The sequence below is a fragment of the Lepisma saccharinum genome, chromosome 18 (assembly GCF_977018435.1).
Source record: "Lepisma saccharinum chromosome 18, izLepSacc3.1, whole genome shotgun sequence".
In the NCBI taxonomy this organism is placed as follows: Eukaryota; Metazoa; Arthropoda; class Insecta; order Zygentoma; family Lepismatidae; genus Lepisma; species Lepisma saccharinum.
In genome coordinates this window covers 30,815,408-30,837,125 of record NC_139246.1, presented here as the reverse complement: position 1 = coordinate 30,837,125, position 21,718 = coordinate 30,815,408, and the positions used below count along the sequence as shown (strand labels likewise).

The 21,718-nt window shown below is 37.0% G+C and overlaps 1 protein-coding gene across 1 annotated transcript in view; it reads right to left on the bottom strand.

Moving 5' to 3' along the window:
* LOC146002191 (AP-1 complex subunit gamma-1-like) overlaps window positions 1-15,862 on the bottom strand; it is a 35,992-nt gene extending 20,130 nt beyond the window's left edge. Inside the window, exon 1 of the mRNA XM_083139908.1 lies at window positions 15,780-15,862. Within this exon, the coding sequence (XP_082996034.1) occupies window positions 15,780-15,838 (59 nt within the window). The 5' untranslated portion in view covers window positions 15,839-15,862. The remainder of the gene's footprint in view (window positions 1-15,779) is intronic.
* Window positions 15,863-21,718: the final 5,856 nt, after the last annotated feature.

The following is a 21,718-nucleotide window of genomic DNA, read 5'->3' as shown; positions in this document are numbered from 1 at the left end:
ATATTGTCTGAGAAAAGAAGAGCTCCCTGAGAAAGGAAGAGCTCCCCGAGAAAGGAAGAGCTCCCCGAGAAAGGAAGAGCTCCCCTCAAGCAGATTTGCTACACTTAAAACTAGCTCAACATGAGCAAATGAGCTTTTTGCTCAAGTGTGGAACCCTGCCTAATCCGAGATTTTTGTCAAAATGCCCTCTGAGAAATGATGAGCTTCTCAGATTGATTTGCTTATACTTACAAAAATTGCATCAGCCAGATTGTTGTCCATAAACTTGTCAAAAATTGATATTTTTTTGGCCACACCAGAAATTAAGCCAAAAAGCTATACACACACACACACACACACACACACCCATATACACACATATTTACTTCCAGTTTAAGTTTAATTGGACCCCAGCCTCAACTTGCATATCCAATATTAAAACAATGTAATATGCAGAGACCCTCTAGAATTGCTCCTTGACTCTCTTATTTCTTATATTATATGTTTGCATGTTTCAAGTAATTCCCCTCTGTGTTAGTGTGTACAATTCCCGAGACGGTAGTATTGATTTTTGTTTTGCATGTTTCTCCTCAGCGCCAGTACTTACAGAAATTCCCGAGTATTGCATCAGCCAGTATTGTGAGAGTGGTTGAGGAGAACAGATGTGTTGTTACAGTGCTTCTCATATTTATAGGCCTGTTTGATTTAATATGAATATTAAATATATATTGAACAATATTTTGCCTAACATCTAGCTTGTTTGTTGTAATCCACTCATATTTAGAGTCAGGCATATATCTATCCCAGCTTGTTATACAAAAATCAATACATAATACTCAGCGCTGGGTTATTGCCATTCTAGGACATGCATGTCTGTGCAGGTATTTGCGGAAGGTCAGTGTGAATGAATATTTATTCTCTTTTTCTACTTGTGGGCTATTGGCTTTACAACCTGTCATAAGATAAGCATAGAGTTTTTGATTTGGACCCCAGGAAATTGTATATAAATACCAAAGCCAAAAATATTAAGTGTATACACACATACACACATACACACACACACAAAGCACAGTGCTGAACCCAGCTGATATTTTTATCCAGCATAGAGTTTTGATTTGAATCCCAGGAAATTGTATATAATAAACAACAACAAAAATGCGAAGTCAAAAATATTGTGACCAATGCCATAAAAATATATTTAGCTCTAATTGGGCCAGACACCAAAAGATTTGTAACCCAGACAAATGCAGAACTCCCACAAAAATATGCCCCAAATGCCATAGAAAATACAACATGGAATATTTCACATATAAACATAAAAGTACTTGCTCTGCACAGTCATCAAAACAACCATCTACATCTGGTCTGAAAAGGAAACATGAAACACCTGTTAATGCTGGACCTGCAAAACAGCCACGCTATACACCACCTATCCGTAGCAGTTTTAACGGCCAATTAAGAGATTATCGGTTTGTATCAGAGCCAAGATGTGGTATTAATAATTTTTTGAACAGTAAAAATTCTGATCTGCAGGCAATTCTAAATGCACAAAATGGCTCTTATAAGCTCTCCCTCAAATTGTTTGTACAATATAAGAAACCAAACGGCACAAAATTTACACAGCCCCACATAACAGAAACTGTACCGGTATATTCAAATGCAAATTCGGACACAATAATAAGCAGGTTGATAGATCAATTGAATATTAAACACTCTGAATTTGCAGCAAAAGAGTCTGGATGGACCCTATGCGGCTCTCCACACAAGTTATATGTTACTATTTCTGAATTCAGCCCATTACAAGGATCTACATATTTGCCATTACCTGCCAATATTAAAAACAAACAAGCCGTGGTTAACATAGAAAATACCGACCAGAAATGCTTTTTGTGGTGTATTTTAGCTGCTTTGTTTCCAGTTTCAAGGAATCCTCAGAGAATAACTTATTACAAACAATATGAACATATTTTTGATGATGCAATGGAAGGTTTAGAATATCCAATGTCTGTTCAGAATATTGATAAATTTGAAAAAAAGGCTAGGCATATCAATGGCAAACAATTATCTATTAATGTATTTATTTGTTCCACTGGCAATTGCTTGATAGCACCTCTCAGAATCAGTACAATTGATGATGAATCTGCTGTTCCGATTGATTTGCTCTTAATTGAAGGGGATGGTACATATCATTACACTCTGATACATAATCTTGAAGCTTTAGTGAGAACACAACTAGACAAATCTAATAGAATATTTAAGTTGTGCAGAAGATGTTTAACTGTATTTGATGGTCAAAAAATGGTAAATGGGGTTCGTGAAAAAAATGCAGAAATTGCCAAAAACAAGTTAATTGAGCATCTAAAATACTGTAAAAACCATAAACCTGTTCATATGGTGATGCCCAATCCAAGTGAAAATTGCAAATTCAAAAAGTTTGAAGCCTTGTTGGAACACCCAGCATATATTGTCTGTGATTTTGAATCAAATCTCAAACCTCTTGCATTCTGCAATCCAGATCCTGAAGAATCCTCAATTACACCATACCAGCTACATGAACCTTCCAGTTTTTGTTATATAGTTATACGGGATGGTGTAGCTAGTGAGCCACACTTATACATGGGACCAAATGCCATCAAAGAATTTGAACATAGAATAGAAAATGAGTGCCGTGACATAGCATCTAATATTTTATTAAAATCAAAACCTATGTTGCCTTTAACAGAGGATCAGATTGAGGATTTCAACAATGCAGAAAAATGCCCGGTATGTGATTCTGAATTTTCAGATACAAATATCAAGGTGAAACACCATTCCCATACAAATGGTAAATTTAAAATGGCCCTGTGTAATAGCTGTAATATTCAGATCAAGAGACCAAAATTTGTCCCTGTATTTTGCCATGGAGCATCCAATTATGATTTTCATCATTTGATCAGGTACGAGGGGTTTGAGAAGCAGAATTTAAATATTTTAGCTGAAAATGATGAGAAATATATATCTATTAGCAAGATAATTAAAGTTAATGGTGTTTCTATTCAATTAAGATTTCTTGATTCATACAGAATTTTATCTGCTAGCCTGGCTACACTGACCACTCAATTATCTGATGATCAATTCAAAATCACACGTGCCTTGTTTCCAAATCAGGACCTGAAATTAATTAGGCGGAAGGGTGTATATCCATATGACTATGTTACAGATTTTTCTAAATTTGATGAGTGTTCCCTGCCCCCAAAACAAGAGTTTTACAGCAAAATCAGAGGATCTGGAATCACTGATGATGATTATCACCATGCCCAATTGATGTGGAACAATTTAAAATGCCAGACATTTGGTGATTATCACATGGCTTATTTAAAACTTGATGTGGCTCTCTTAGCTGATATATTGCAGGCATTCAGAAAATCTTCCATGCAAAATTATAAACTGGATCCAATGTATTTTTTCAGTGCCCCGGGCCTAGCATGGGCCGCAATGTTTTTCAACACCAAAAAGCCATTGGATCTGATCAAAGATCAAGATACGTATCTGTTTATGGAGAAATGTATAAGAGGAGGGATGGTGCAATGTTCCCAGAGATATGCCAGAGCAAATAACAAATATATGCCTGATTATGATCCAGCACTGCCATCAAATTATATACTGTATGTAGATGCAAACAGCCTCTATGGTCATGCCATGACGCAAAAATTGCCATATGCAGGGCTTGAATGGGTTGAAAATTTCAACATTGAGGATCTTCAGGACTTTGATGACAGTAACTATGGCCTCTTCTTAGAGGTTGATCTGACAATTCCAGATGATTTGCACAATAAATTTTCTGATCTGCCCCCAATTCCCGAGGTTCAGTGCTCACCTGGCTCTAAACAGAAGAAGCTCATGATGACCCTGGAGCCGAAACAGGATTATGTCGTATATTACAAAAACCTCCAGTTCCTGATGAAACATGGTGTTCAAGTGACCAAAATTGGCAAAGTTTTGAGGTTCAGGCACTCAGAATGGTTGAAACCATATATTGATACAAACACAGAGCTTCGAACATCTGCAAAGAGCCAATTTGATAAGGGCTTGTTTAAATTGATGGTGAATTCAGTGTATGGCAAAACTATTGAAAATGTCAGAAAACATACCGATGTTAAAATAATTACTGACCCCAGCCGGAGCAAAAAATTGGTTGCAAAGCCCAACTTCAATTATAGAAGAATTTATGATGAGCACATGGCACTCTTCAACATGAAGAAAACAAAGATTAAGTTTGATAAACCTATTTATGTAGGGGCTTCGATATTGGAATTGTCCAAATTACGTATGTTAATATTGTATTATGATAAGTTGAAACTTTTTTATGGTGATAATATAAAATTGATGTACATGGATACGGATAGTTTTATTCTTGATATTAAAACAGAAGATGTTTATCAAGATATGTTACGGCCTGAATTGCTTGAATATTTTGATACCAGTGAACATACAAAGATTCAACACCACCACAACAAAAAGGTGCCTGGCAAGTTAAAAGATGAGACACTTGGTGATGTTATTGTGGAATTTGCTGGGTTAAGTGCCAAGATGTACACTTTTAAAACATGTAGTGGTGTTGCTGCCAAAAAGGCCAAGGGCATTGGCAAAGTAACTGTGGAAAAAGATCTTGAATTTGAAGATTATAAAAATTGCCTCAAATCCCAGAATTTAATCAAAACATCAGAAAATAGAATTCAGAGTGAGGATCACTTGTTGACTAGCAATATTGTAAGAAAAGTGGCTCTGGACCCACATGATGATAAGAGATGTATTTTATCATGTGGCATACATACTCTACCATGGGGTCATTGTGATTTGAAAAGTGGGAAACAATGCCCAAACACAGAGCATGATTTGAAATAAATAACTATGCCTATGAACTTATTTGGGTTCAAAAAACAGGCTATTATGGACCTGCCAACACCACAACCCTCTCCTGATATGATATCTAAGCTGAGTGGCTTGTTAATTATTCATCTGAACAGCATACTTACAGATGTTGATGATGAAACAGGTAAAATATTGTACATATTTAACAATAATTTAAATCATTACCAATTACCTGTAGGTGGGCAATTGCAATTTATTACAACCCCTGAGGGTGATGTCAAGATTTCAGTAGGGAGAAATATTTACAGAATTAAGCACTCAAACATGATTTCTGGCACTGTATATACTGTTTCTGCTGGTGACTGCTTATATATTGAGGTCCCTGGATCATATGACAAGCTTATACCTTTCTTTATAGAATTAAGAATCAGATATTCAATAATAAATAACCATTAAAACAAAAATGCCTAATGATATATTTGGCCATACAAGACATGAAGATCACAGTGATGAGATTCTGATGCTTGATGTCAGAGTCAAGAAATTAAGAAGTGATTTACAAGCTTTACAAACCACACTCAATGCCAGTCTTCAACTAGAAATTACAAATTTACAATCACAATGCATGGACCCTCTTCTTAAAATTGATTCTGAACTCAAATTGTTGCTTCAAAAATATACTGATCTGGCCACATTAGATAATTTTCAAAGTTTGGAAGAAGCTGTAGCAGCTCTTCAAGCCAAATTTAAGACCCAGGCCACCAACTCTGAGCAATTGAAACAACAATTGGAAGAGCAGATAAATAATGTCCAGGCACAGCTCCAAACAATTGTCAAAAGCATAAAGTCACAAGAAGATTTTGATCTAGTGATTTCCACTCTAAAAGAACAGATTCAATCACTCCAAATACCTAATCTGGACCCCTTGAACAATGCCATAGCCAAGGTTAAACAAAAAATTGAGACACTTGAAAATTTTATGAACAATTTGCCATCTTCTGATGCTTTGAGTGCAATAACTCGGAGTGTTGCAAACATCAAGCTGCAACTTGAAACATATGAAGATTTTGGAAAAATTCAAAGTACCATAACCCATCTTGAAGGTACAATAGCAGCAGTGCAAAGTGATTTGGCAAATGTACAAGAATCTCTAGAATCTCGCTTGCCTGGTATTGTAGACACACTTGTCAGTGTCCAGCACGAAATCACAAAGCTTGAAAACCTCAACACTGAATCTGAACTATCTCATTTTCATCATTTGATCGATGATATCCAAACAAAACTTGAAATTTTACAACAATCAACACCCTCTCAGGCAGATATAGCCCTGCTCCAAAATGCTATGCAAAATGTGGCTGATGCTTCTGAATTAAACAATGTAAAATTGGCACTTGAATTTTTGCAAAATACAGTATCAAATCTGCCCACATCACAGGAAATTAAAAATATTAAGAGAGCAGTGAATCGCATATTGAAATCAGAAGATATCAAGAATATCCAGACAGAGATCAAACATCTCACTCAGACAGTGGCCACTCTACCAACCAATCAACATGTTAATGAACTGCATGCCCTGTTTGAGGATATCAGAAGACAGGTCCATGATCTTACTGCTCAAAATTCAAAATTGGCAGTTGTTGAAAATTTGCAACAAATTGTAGCTAATATCAAGCAACAGCTAGGAACCATGGAATCCAATCAAGCAAATGCTCTGTCTGTTTTTGCCACCCAGCTTCAAGAGATTGTGCAACAATACAAGAAACTTGCTGTGGACATAAGAATCAAGCCTGGGCACGATGAGATTGTTAGGACTATTAATGAGCACCTTGAATCTGTAACAAGCAGATTGCTTACAGCAGAAAAAGAAATAACAGGCATAATCGAGAATCCAAAACATACAGTAATTCTTGAATTGTACAGCATCCCCAACAAAGAATATGATTCACCATTTACACCAGGTGGCAAAATATATATGCTATCCCCTGCACAATTTTATTACCAGTTTTTTGTTGGGGGCACATTGAGACCAATCAAGATCAAATATTGGCTTCAACCACAGGCACACCACTACCCTACCTTATCAATAACAAATGCTGACAACAAAATAAAAATCACCAGTGTAGAGTTAGAGGATTTTACAGATCCCAATACATTAGAAACAACCTATACTGAAGATGATGGCTCTCTGGAATTTAAAATACAAATAGGGGATAAATTATATTTAGAAAATCCTGCAGTCTCAGCTGCTGAACACCCCATAGTTGCAATATTCTTGTTTTCATATTATGTCTAGAAAAATTATTGTTGATGAATTACACAGACAGGCCAGACATAATTTTAAGAGACTACCAGTAGTCACAAAGGGCATAGATGATTTATGGCAGAGCGACTTGATTGAGATGGCAAGTGGACAGTTGAAAAACTTAGACAAAATCAACAAGGGCTACAAGTATCTACTCACTGTAATAGACACATTTTCAAAATTTGCCTGGGCTGTGCCACTCAAATCCAAGACTGGAACATGTGTTACAGAAGCCATCAGGACAATCATCAATCAGAGTGGAAGATCACCGCGCTATTTGCAAACAGATAATGGCAAAGAATTTTATAATTCTGTGTTCCAACAATTTATTAAAAGCCAGGCAATAAAACATTATTCGAGTTACAGTGACCTCAAGGCCTCAATTGTAGAGAGATTCAACAAAACCCTCAAAAATCTTATGTATAAACAATTTACCCTCCAAGGTAATTATAAATGGATTAATATTCTTCCAGAACTTCTACATAAATATAACAACTCAATCCATTCCACAATCAACATGAAACCCTCTGAAGTAACTTCATCTGATGAGCTAAAATTGATAAGCACTGTTTATTATCCTAGATACCAGCCAACAACAAGAAAGGCCAAATACAGGGTGGGTGATCAAGTAAGAATCAGCAAATATAAGCACTTATTCAAAAGAGGCTTTACAAGAAACTGGAGCACTGAATTATTTACAGTGGTTCAAGTTAAACCTGGGACCCTTAACACATATATAATAAAAGACCACTGAGGAGAAATTCTCAAAGGCCGGTTCTATGAACAAGAGCTCAGTAAAACTAAACAGCCTGACACATATCTCATAGAAAAAATTATCCGCAGAAAAGGCAACAAGTTACTTGTCAAATGGCTAGGACTCCCAGAACACAGCTGGATCGATGCAGACAAAGTGATAATATGAGCACCTGGGATGTTATAAAAAGGCTGCCAGAACCTGAACAGCAGATTAAGAGAAATGGCAAGTTGCTGCCTGATAATATTAGATGTCTTATTGTTGGGCCATCTGCTTGTGGTAAAACTACACTAATGGTTGATAATTTTTTATTGGCAACCAACTGGTTAGACTGGAAAAACAGGCACTTGTATGTTTTCTCTAAGAGCTTGGAACAATTAAAATATCAGCAGCTAATGAAGCTATATGATGGATTGGATATAGCCACTTTTGAACCAGATGTTAAGCCACTCCATGAATGTCTCGATAATTCTGTTGTTGTGTTTGATGATATTATATTGGATAATCAAAACAAGGTTAGAAATTTCTTTACACAGGGCCGACACAAAAATATTGATTGCTTCTACCTGGCACAGACTTTTTCTAAAATTCCAAAGCAGCTGATCCGAGACAACAGCAATTTTATATGTGTGTTTCATCAAGATCATACCAACCTCAAACACATACACGATGAATATGTAGGTGGGGACTTGAGCTACAATGATTTTTCCAAGTTTTGCAGCAGGTGCTGGAACCAGGACAGTTATGGGTTTGTCACAATTGATATGACAAGAACACCCAATAGTGGCAAATACAGAAATAAAATCAACAATTTTCTAGACGTAGAGACGTATATAAACAACCATGAAACGACCAATAATTGATGATCTTAAATTAAGAGATTATCTTGTAAAAAGATTTAAGGGATGGAAATCAGAGAACCGGGGAATTTATGAAAAACACAAACAAACAGAACAGCCCATCATTGATGCTATTAGTGAATTAGGTAAAAATATCAAAACTGTTACAGAGCAAAATCAAAATTTGATCACAGAGCTTGTACCTGTAGCTGCAAGGAACATATTAGATTATCCAATCACCCCACTTTCCAGTATTCATACACCTAGTCCTGTTGCTCCTCGAAGAATTGAAGCTACTCAGGATCCTATTGAATTGGGTCTTCTTGCTCAAAAATATTTAACCACACCTAAAGACAACAAAGATGAGGTCTTTGGCCTATATGCTGACACAGAGCTTGATGGTAGCATCATACATAGAATTGGCAATTTCAGAGTAACATTTATGGGAGATGATCTTATTGTATATTCAGAATCTCATCTTGGACAAAGAGGTGGTTTTGTTAAATATCCGGCACACCTGGGTTGTGGGAACTGATGACTAGGAAAAGGCCTGGCAGCTATACAGATCAAGATTATGAGCACTACAAAGAAATATTAATAAAATCAGATGCTCTATACCAGAACAATGATCCCACACAAAAAAGAGTCAAGTCTAGCAGTGGAGCAAAATACAATAATTTAATCAAGCCCATATGGTCACAAATTAAGACAGGCAGTGGAATCAAACAATACAACACCCTGCCTAAAGAATTTGTGTGGGTTGATGATGTCAGGAAACTTGTAGATAGGTTATTGGTGATAGCTGGGGAGGAAAATGCTGGGAACCACAATTTTTACAATGAAAAGGTTTGAATTATGGACATGATAAGCACAAAATTGTCTAATTTTATAGTGAATGACACTAAGGGGATTGGATATCTCATAAAAATTATTAATACTCTACCACCTAAATTTTGGAATATTTCTGAGGGTCGGGGCCTGGTTAATGACATTTTAAACAAGCTGCCATTTGAACTACACATTCCAGGCTATCAGTATTGTGGTCCAGGCACAAAATTGGAGCATAGATTAAACAGAGGGGATCCTGGTGCTAATCCCCTAGATGCTGCTTGCAGAGACCATGACATAGCATACAACACACATTCTGATCTTGACAAGAGACATGTTGCAGACAAGAAATTAGAAGAAGCTGCATTTGGCAGATTTGTAAGCAAAGATGCTTCTTTGAGTGAGAGAATAGGAGCATTGGGAACCACCATAGCTATGAGCACCGAACAAAAACTGGGGTGGGGGCTGTGAATATGTATATAATAAACCTACAATGAAGGCCAAGGGTGTTATGTATCAAATACCTTATGCAGGTCTTAAATCTCTTAAAACTATTGATAGTCTTTTAACCAAAAAGCAGCGGAAGAAAAAAAGCTCTTGTCTTGCAAAGGGGCATGGTATGAAATTGTTGCTTAGTACCCCCCAATTAAAAAAATTACAGCAATCTAGAAAAAAATCACATGTGGGGGGTTTCATATTTACTATCCCGGCCATCTTAGCTGCTCTCGGGGCTGTTGGGAGCTTGGCTGGGGGATCAGCTGCCATAGCAAAAACAGTAATAGATGCCAAGAAAAATAGGGCAGAATTAAATGAGCAGAGGCGCCATAACCTGGCCATGGAGAAACAAGGCAAAGGTGTTAAGAGAGCCATGAATAAGTTTAAAAAAAACAAGAGCCGCTTACAAACCAAGATATTGAAGCTTTAATCAAGCCACTGGGCATCAAAAATTTTAGGGGTGTTTACATGTCTGATTCTTTACCAGAGCAACCACTCAACAAAGAGTGTGGCATTGTTAATTTGGATAAGTACAAAAATCAGGGCACTCACTGGATTTGTTATCTTAAATATTTAAACAATGAGGCATTTGTGTTTGATTCATTTGGAGGTGTTCCACCTGAAAATTTAATAAAATATCTAAAATCAGCTAATCTTTATTACAATAATGCCCGTGTTCAAAATTTCAAAGATGTTAATTGCGGACATTTGTGCTTATCTGTTCTTAGATATATGTCTCAAATAAATAAACCATCAATTGAAAATTTTCAAAAGGCCTTGTGGTATTTGAAACATCATGGGGGTATTCCATCTCACCAGCCAAAATTCAATATTGAAACTCAAATTGCATGATGATATAGTGTATCCCAAAACAATAGCTCTCAGAGCATTTTATGGCATGTACTTGATCCCTAATATTACACACCACAACAACAAAATTGCAGTAGGGGATCAAAAAATTGTCATCACTCCAGGGCAGTATAATCTGTCCACTCTAAATGCTCAATTACCCAGAGGTATAGTATTAACTCAAAATTCTGTCACTCACAGAGTAGAGATTGTGTCTGTTACAGAAACAGTGGATCTGGGTACTATAGGAGAGCTGTTAGGCTTTGAGAACAACACAAAACTTGAAGCGGCCATCAAACACACTGCTATGAATATACCTAAATTCTTAGCCATAGAGACTCTGAATATTCACTGTAATGTGGCTGAGGGTATGATCACCAAATCAAATGGCATAGGCACTCACAAACAAACTGGCATCATTGCAACATTCAAACCTAATTCTGAATTTATGGAGCCAATCATCTACACTCCATCCCCAACATTATATTTTCCTGTGTGCCATAATAGAATAGATAATATTGAATTGATGGTCACTAATGAAAAAGAAGAATTAGTTGATTTTGCTGGAGCCACAACAACTGCAATCATAGAGATTAATATTTAAATAAAAATACATACAATGGAAAATATTGAGAGTTATGAGCTACAATCATTCCCCCCAAACAGGAGGACATTTGCAAATTTAAATCAACCCAATACGGAGATTGAGGTTGATCTTGATGTAGGGGATGGCTTTATACACCCCCACAGAGCAGATCTATACATCAAATTTGATGTTGTAAAGCTCGATGGAACAGATTATCCGGCAAATTCAAATATAAGATTGGTAGACAATTTTGTGCCGCATCTGTTCTCTGAAATTGAGATCAGAAAGCATGGCGTTGTTATAAACAGAGTGGATTATCCCGGCATTACCTCCACAGCTTTGGCCACACTAAAATTATCCAAAACCGAGGCTTCTTACTACAAAATAGGTGGATTTGAGGCTGGTGAGAAAATATTATCTAAAAATCACACAGTGCTGTTCCCCATGCGCCTGTTGCCAGGATTCTTCTCAGATTACAAAGATATTATGTGGAAGGGTGGTTTAAGAATCACATTTAGAAGAGCTGCCAATGATAATAATGCTTTGATGAGGTACAGCACATTAAACCCTACAGGAGAAGCTCTGCCTAATACCCTACCTGATGAAGGCAAATGCATTATTCAGACTATGGAGCTAAGAATCCCGGTTGTTGAATATGAAGCCAGTTATGCTCTTAAATACAAAGCAGATATAATAAAAAATCCACAGATTCCTCTGCAATTTTATACATATCAATGTGTACAGAAGCCCGCATCTGGTACTTATTATGAGTTTGATGCTACAAATTCATTCTCCAGCATACAATATGACATGCCTGATTTTGTGGTGGTATTGTTTCAGACTGGAAGACACAACAATCAGGAAAAAAATTCAAGTAGATTTGATAACTGCAACATCAAGAACATATATCTTAAAAATGGCAGAAATGAGGTATTTCCTAGAGAAAATTACAATTTAGACATGTCCAAGGATGATTTCCTCAAATTATATGAGGCATTTTCATCATACAAAAGAGTCACTACTGGCAATACTGATATGTATTACACACCAGATGAATTCAAAGCACAGAGACCCATGTTTGTAATCAACACTTCAAAAAGGAAACAAGTTGTGGTTAATGACAGGACAAACATTAAAATTATCTGTGAATTCCATGAGGCTTTACCTGATGACACCATATGTAGTGTTATTCTCATAGGTGAAAAATCATATGTTTATGATGTAAGAAATGAGAGAGTCACGGAGCAATTCTAGAAGATATTTGCTCTATTATGCTGTTGTACAACACACAAACCTCAACTGTACATCAGCTAGCAGTGAATATCTCATGTGTGGGCAGTTGTATGTATTTCAATCTTATATCAGGACTCAAACCCAAAGCCTCTGATTACAATGCAGCAATATTAACACTTCTCCATATGGAATATATCCACATTTTACTGGGTTCTGAGACCCTAATACAGACAAAATTGGATTTTGAACTGCCATATTATTCTCTAAGTCTTGCCTAGGCTCGTATTATCAGAATGAGAATTGGTTTCAGCATGAAAGGCAGTTCATTGCCACTGTGTCAGAAAATGTGTATCTTTATTGCACAGAAAATATGTATCTTTATCTCAATGATCTTTGTTACACTTTTACATGTCGCACAGAAAGATTAATGGCCTCTTCAGTGAATCGCACAGAAAAATCATTAATGTTCCCTTCTAGCTGTGTAGATTATATCTCTTGCGTGCCGGCAAGACATGCAAGCGATTAATTATGCTTACCCGCTCTTCTCCTATTGTATTGAGCGAGTGGTTATAAAACATGAGAAAATAAGGAAACTGAGAAATTCAGTTTTTGTACAATATATTGTTGTAAAACACTTTTTACCAGGTTTTCAGATCTGGGAGTTGTATATCAACTAGCAATAATTATTCTCAAAATCTCACGTATGGAGATATTATTTTGCAACATGTATTTCAATCTTACACATTTTATCAGAACTCAAACCCAAAAGCCTCCTGATTACAAGACAACAATATTAACATTTTGCCATCAGGGGAGGCTTCACATTTTATGAGGACTTAAACCCAAAAACCTCCTGTTTACAAGACAACAATATTAACATTTTGCCATCAGGGGAGGCTTCACATTTTACCAGGATTCAAACCCGAGCCTCCCGATTACAGGGCAATAAAAACCATGCACCACACTCTACTGGCTCTCAGAACCCAATAAATATCACTTCAAGATTCCTGGGATTTTGACAGAAAAAAAAACACACTATAAACAATAAAATCATATGGGAACTTGGCATAGTTTTAAGTATAAGCAAATCAATCTGAGAAGCTCATCATTTCTCAGAGGGCATTTTGACAAAAATCTTGGATTAGACAGGGTTCCACACTTGAGCAAAAAGCTCATTTGCTCATGTTGAGCTTGTTTTAAGTGTAGCAAATCTGCTTGAGGGGGAGCTCATCCTTTCTCGGGGAGCTCTTCCTTTCTCAGGGAGCTCTTCCTTTCTCAGGGAGCTCTTCTTTTCTCAGAAAATATTTGAGGGCATTTTGACAAAAATCTCGGATTAGGCAGGGTTCCACACTTGAGCAAAAAGTTCATGTGGGCATGTTAAGCTAGTTTTAAGTGTAGCAAATCTGCTTGAGGGGAGCTCTTCCTTTCTCGAGATGGTAATAGCATCAATTACACTACTAATTTCCCACAAATAACACATTCGATGAACTTGGTAGATGACATTTTTTTAAATATGTTTTAAGTAAATAACAATAAGACGCACAATCAACTCAAAATTCAATAAGATTCTATTTACTAAAAAAACACTTTTAAACTTACGATAATTGGTGGAATGTAACTTTAAAAAACAATAGTTATAATTATAATATTTTTTTCAGCTCTGGTATTGATATATAAATTTTCTCGGGAAAAATTACAAAATTCAATACAAATACAAATTCGTACAAATTCAATCTGTATGAAAAACGACTTGAACATCCTTCAAAATAAAATAATTGTAGCTTTTACGATATAATTTTCAGCTATGTTATTTATACAGAATTTCCGGAGACAACAAGTAACTCAATCTGATCGAAATTACTATGAAAAAAATCACTTGATACACTTTTTTAAACTTCAAAATAATAAATAGTATGTAGCTTTAAAATAAATTAAATACTTAACTTTTAACACTGCAACAACACATCCGTAGTCTTCAAACACTCTCAAGATACTAACTGATCTGTAATGCCAAAACCCTTTAAGTAACCTAAGCGCGGATGAAAACATCCGAAACAGTAAGTCAATCAGAAGACACCCATTACGTCATAACCAACAACACGCTAGATACGGGTCTGCGTAATAACTTGTTGCGTAAACATTGCGCAATAGTTTACCTTACGAGCCATCGCAATGTTGCGTACTTTAACACGTAAGAAATTATGACACTCGTACCAAGTGTGAGGTGAAAAAGTTACAGATTTGCAATAGTATAAAATCGACAAAAACATCGTCAAAATAGGTTTTCCACGGTGGTTAAATTAATAAAAAACAATAGGCCTCGTAGCAAGTGTGAGTTTGAACCGCTAAAATATATGTACTTATAAAAACTAGAAAAAACCACATGTGTCAGTCAAGTAGACCGGAAGTAGACCGGAAGTAAACCGGAAGTAAACCGGACGTAGACCGGAAGTAAATTTGTGTGGGTGGGTGTGGGTGTGCGTGGGTGGGTTTGGGTGTAGGTGTAGGTTTTTAGTTGGTGTGGGTGTGCTTGGGTGGGTGTGGGTGGGCGTGGGTGTAGGTGTTACGTACTTTAACTCGAAAGAAATTATGACACTAGTACGAAATACGAGATGAAAAATCACAGATTTGCCATAGTATAAAATCGACAAAAACATCATCAAAATAGGTTTTCCATTGTGCTTAAATTAATGAAAATAATAGGCCTCGTACCAAGTACGGCTTAGAACATATCTGAATACACTACTCCATGAAAAGATTACATCACACCATATTATTAGGGATGGGGACAAAATGAGAATAAAACCACGAAACATTGATTTTTGGTAGAATGTGGATAAAATAATAGCACACATATCTTTTATGAATAGTGAAAGGATTATTTTATGTAACTTTTAGTGGTTCTTACAAATTTACCATGAGTGCAGTATGCAACAACTCGAGCGGTTACGAGCAAGGGCAAAGTCCTATGCAGGACATTACACTGGGAATCCTGTAACTGTAGAATTTTATTTCAAAGTATAACAACACACACGCACAAAAGAAGAATTGTTAAAGACTTACTTCTTCAGGCAATTTGTAATAAGCAGATGGACATCCTGCCTCTCATCCAGCAGCAACATGGCTCCCAGGTAGCCAATCCGCTTATCTGTATATCTCGCGGAGGCAATGAGCTTCAGGCATTCCAAATGACCAAAGTGGGCAGGATACCAGAAATGTGCGTGCAGAAATAATTATAAATTTCTTGTGTGAAAAACTTTGCATGGGTACTAATTATGGGTGAACTGGCACACTCTTAATTCTCTTACTGATTTACACCAAATACAGATGAGTATACTTCAAAAACTGTAACAATTCAAAGTAGTTTAGAATATTTACATGTAAGTTTTCAATTGGAAGTATATTACAGGAATTTTTGCTTCACAATATTCATAATGTCACATGAGATAATCATTTAATTGCAAAATCCACTTCTATACACAACACTGTTGAGAAAATATTGGTAATTATGTATTTTGTTATCATGTTCATATATTTACAATCTGCGAGGGTCGTTCAAGGAAAAAGTTTCCCTATGTTGCAAAAAAATGTATTTGTTAAGTTACAGATAAAAATCAAGTTGCACCATGTAGCATGGTTCTTTCTCACTATTCAATATAATTTCCAAGGTGGCACAAGCATTTGTCCCATCGTTGCACAAGTTTTTGAAAGCCATCTGCAAAATATTCGGGGTCCAGGGAACGAAGAACACTTTTCTTACGGCTGAATCCATTCCATCGACGTCCGTTTGAATTCTGGAGTGTAATGATGAACGAAGCTCTCATCCTGAGTCACAATACGTGAGAGAAAGTTGTTCCCTTCGTTGTGGTACCGGGTCAGAGAATCCAGACAACATGTCATACGCGTCATGAGATGTTCTGCAGTGAGTTGTCGTGGGATCCAACACGATGAAACCATCACGTATCCCAAATTTTCGTGGATGATTTTGTGTGCAGTCCCGACGGAAATGTTCAAATCAGCGGCTGCTTCACGAACCTTGATTCGACGGTTGGACAAAACCAGTGCATTCACATTGTCAACCTATGTTGCGTCACTGACACAGACGGGCCATCGGTCCGATCTTCATAGAATATGCTTGTTTGTCCTTCAGAAAACGATTTGCACCACCTTCGCACCATTTGCACTGACATTACAGAGTCTCCATAAACAACAACCAGCTTCCTGTGGATGTCGATAGGACCAAGAGCAATTGCCCACTCATACCGGATCACAGAACGAATCTCTTCTTTACTCCACACCGCCAAAACACGTTGTTCCGCCATGACTCGCTACTCCTTATGGACAGGGCACGTTTCTAACTGCATGACTCACGCTAATCACGTGCCGCCCATGCACGGTAACCCGCACGAACATTGCATTTTGTGTAAATGTAGAGGAAAGACAAGAGAACACATTCCTAGTTTTATTTCATTTATTGGGCTCGTACTTTCTAAAAAAAATAGAAACTTTTTCCTTGAACGACACTTGTATAAAAGTATAGGTGATTCAATTTCAAAATACACTTTCCGAGACTGACACACCATTAGAATTGGACATTATCTCTGTCTTCATGCTAGTAATTAAGTAATTTATAGTTTATACAATACTTATTTCATTTTTACTTCACTCATTACATTACATTATTTATTCAAAATAAGTTAATTTATACAGTAAAACCTCATTAATCCGGACCCCGACAAGCCGGATTTCGCTTAATCCGGACAGGCAAAAGGAAAAAAAAGTAGAATGCAAGGTTTTAAATGTGGCTAGAACTCAACAATCACTTTAGTATTATTTTCAAAGAATGGACATTTCTCAAGAGAATGAAACATGTGTCATGTTCTTAGGTGCCGTGCAAGTTGAATAATAAGCCAAAATGTGATTTTTTTTAACGAAAAATAGGTAATTTGCATTTTTGGAGGAAAATTGTTATAACTCGGGCACTATGGGAGCAATCTACTTCGGATAAGTTTTGTCTTGCAGCTAAAACATCAGAGCATGCAATCGTGTACAATTCAGAATGCCGAAACCGAAGAAGGGGTGTTTGGGGACCGCGAGCCCCGAATTTCAATGAAAAAAAACATAAAAATCTGGAGTTTGCCCTTTCTTCTCCTGCTATTTTGGGGAGAAAGCTCGAACTTTAGTATTCGTTGCAAAGAATGGACATTTCTCAAGAGTATGAAACATGTTTCATGTTCTTGGGTGACATACAAGTTGAATAATAAGCCAAAATGTGACCAAAATCTCTGACCTAGTGAGATGAAATGGAGTATCATGCATTGTTTAAGGAGTCTGACGAAAGGGTTCGTCATAAGACGTATTCACTAAACATAAAACTTCTTTCGATTTTTAGCGGCATGACGATTGTCGATGCGATTGTGTAGTGTGTATGGATAATAGTAAAGCCTGACGTGAAGGAAATTCAAGACGGAAATTCTACCATCGTTGTAACATATGGAAGACAAATTATATATATATATATATATATATATATATATATATATATATATATATATATATATGTGTGTGTGTGTGTGTGTGTGTGTGTGTGTGTATTCTCTGGAGCAAGCAGCGTCAACGAATTTTATCGAGTTTGGTTGAAGGGTGCACAAGATATTTTGAGGTGGACCGCTTGGGTGGCCAAAGATACTGAGATCCTGTTGTTCTCTTTCTCCGTTTCTCTCTTGTTCTCCTTTCTCTATTTTCAGTTACACTCGCTGTAGTTTTTTTTCTCGTTTTCTCTCCTAATTTCTTCCATACATTTTCTTATCCGATTCCTTTGCATTTCTACTTCTTCCTCTCAATATCGATCTTGTTCTCTCTCTTCTTCAGAATCGCCAAATTTTTATCATTCCCTTCTTGCTTGTTTGTATCTCCGTTTATATTCTTTCCTTCTTCTTCTTCTTCTTCCTTTCTCTCGTCCCCTCCTCTTCTCTCTAGTTATCTCTCATTCTTTTTATTTACCTATCACCTATTTCTGTATCTCCTCTTACCCACTATCGTCATTTTCTATAGATCCATACTGCTTTCTACCTCCGTTTTCACTCTTTTCTTATTTTTCTCATTATCCTATCTTATTCTCTCTAGTTTTCTCTGTCTTTTGTCTAACTATCGCCCTTTCCATTATCTTCTCTTTCTCACTATCGCCAATATTCACCCATCCCCTATTTCTTTATTTTTAACTATCCATAACACTGTCCTCTTCACTAATAAAGTAGAGTACACAAATATTTTAACTTTAAATTGGTAATATAATTTAGTGTATCATAACTTTAAATTGGTAATATAATTTAGTGTTTCATTATGACTAATAAAAATTGCTTTGTTTTTCCAGAATTCTTCATTTCTAAGGACTGTGTATAACACTCCGTGGTATGATTCATCAGAAGATGTCCAAGTCTTTCTCAAGATTGTCACGGAACAATGCAAGAAGCATCTGTTCTTCTCGGGAGCAATGTTCATCTCACTGTCTTATGACTAGGGGTCGGATAGTTATGCACTAAAAAACGCAAAATATGCATGAAAATATGCACTAAAAAGTGTAAAATATGCACTTTAACAACCCGTTTAATTTATAAATGCTGTATATAACAAACAATGAAAGATTACATGCCAGGCAATGAATATGCATTATTCTGAATGCTCATTCGCTACACAGATTTTTTTCAATTAATATGATTCTGCGTTAAATGTAACACAATACATTACAGATCAAGATCATGATTGCATTTGATAACTAGATGTCTCAAATTTTCGAACATAAAACTCAAAAAACACACTTTAAACTTCCCAAGATACAAGTGGACTGTATTTTAGGGCAACAAAGTCGGACACATCAGGTTCCAGATTATCCACACGTTGTCCATTTGTATACCCACTGTTCTTTTTCAATACTGCATCCAAATTCTGTACATACACAGGATCTTCAACGTGGGCGAGGGCCTCTTTAACATATTCTATAATTTTGATGCTTGTTTGAAGTTGTAACCCTTTGCTTTCTAATCGACGAATGGAATATTTCAGGCAGGAGCTCGGATGTAGGCAAGATCCTCACGAATTTCCTGTGTGGAAAGTATTCGCTGGACCTCCCCGATGCACACTGGGCATCAAGTCTATCAACAACCTGTTTCACCATTTCAAAATTGTCGCCGTAATATGCAGCAGCCTCAATCCACGTGCCCCATCTAGTAACCACAGGAGATGGCGGAAGTGACACGTCAACCACTGCTTCCTGGAAAACTCTTACACAGTTAGGTGCTTTGAGAAACACCATTTTCACATTTTAAATTAGTTCATTGACCTTATGAAAGTTTGCTGGAACTAATTCAGACACACAATGCAGCGTATGTGCAAGACAAGTATAACATGAATAATTGATTGAATTGCTTTATTTTACTTCTTGTGCATCTTTGCGAAGATGAGGATGAGTGATGATATGATGAAATTGATGAATGGACACCCACAAACATCCATGCCCAGGACAGGATTCGAACCCGGGACCCCTGGCGTCGTAGCGCAAGCTAACCACTCTGCCACGGGTGCCGTCATATCATGAATAAGTTTCTGATACAATATTTTAAGACCGGTCATTGGTTTACACATATATTGAGCAGCATCGATACAAGCAACTAGCACTCGGTCGTAATATGCACAACATCAATTTATTTTCATACTAATATACACCTGCATATGAAATATGCGTTTTTAGTTGCAAATCCTTAAATGTGCATTTGAATATGCAATATGCAAAATGCATAACAATCCGAGCCTACATATGACTTTTCTCTGCAGTGAGTCTGTATTAGCATCTACTTGACATATAGTATAGCTTTATATTAGTCATAATATCTGAACACTTCTGGTGGGTGAAATCACTCATGTCATGGCTGCCTTCAAAGCAGAACAGCATCAAGCGGCGGGAGGGCTGTCAGGATAAAACCGCAAAATTTGGTGTCATTGCCCATTTCACCATAAGCCAGTTGACAAATCAAATTTAAGCTTCACTCACACGAGTCTGCTTATTGTGATACTTTTCAGGTGACAAACAAGATTCATTGTGTTTTCTGCGATCCAAAGATAACGTTGAAATTCATACATAGACTTCAGAGCTAAAACTCACCGTACATCCAAGTGAAAGTGGTGGTAGTTTCATGGTCTGTGGCTGTTTCTCCTGGTTAGGGATCTGGCCATTAGTTTTGGTCAACAACAACATGAGGAGTGGTGTTTATGAGGACATTTTAGACAATAGAATGCTGCCCACACTGTGGAAACAGTTGGAATGAATCCATTTCTCTATCAGCACGATAATGCCCCTACCCATAAAGCAGGGCCCATTCCATCGGGGTTTGAGAACAATTAGGTGGATGTGCTTAGCTTGCCCGCTCAAAGCTAAGCTGGAACTCCAAAGAACATCTTTTGGATGAACTGGAGAGTCGGTTGCGTGCCAAACCCACTCGACCGAAATCCACCCATGAACTATTCACGAGACTACAGGACTAATGGAGGAGGATGATCAACCATCATTATATCAGAACTTAGTGGAAAGCCTGCCCCGAAGAGTAAATGATGTAATAATAGCGAAGAAAGGTCCGACATCTTATTAGTTACTTGGCTGGTGTTCGAAATGAACATGACTGGGTGGTCGGTGACTTTTGGCTATATAGTGAATGTCACTATGATGAGTTTCTCCGAAATTAGAGTAAAGTCAAAACATTTCTCGCGACACTTTCACCTGGTGGAACCAGCTTATCTAGCAGCTCTGCGAACTCTGAGAAGAGCGAACACGAAAGTTGATTGGTTTAGATGACGTCAGCGGATGATATCTTGATTGGATACTTCAGGAGATGTGACTCGGCGCCAAGCTCAAACCGTAGAACTTGCAGACCTGTTACGAAAATAGCCTTGCAGGACTGTCGATTATTTTTACATAAAATGTTTAACATATTGGTTCTGTAGGCACGAAC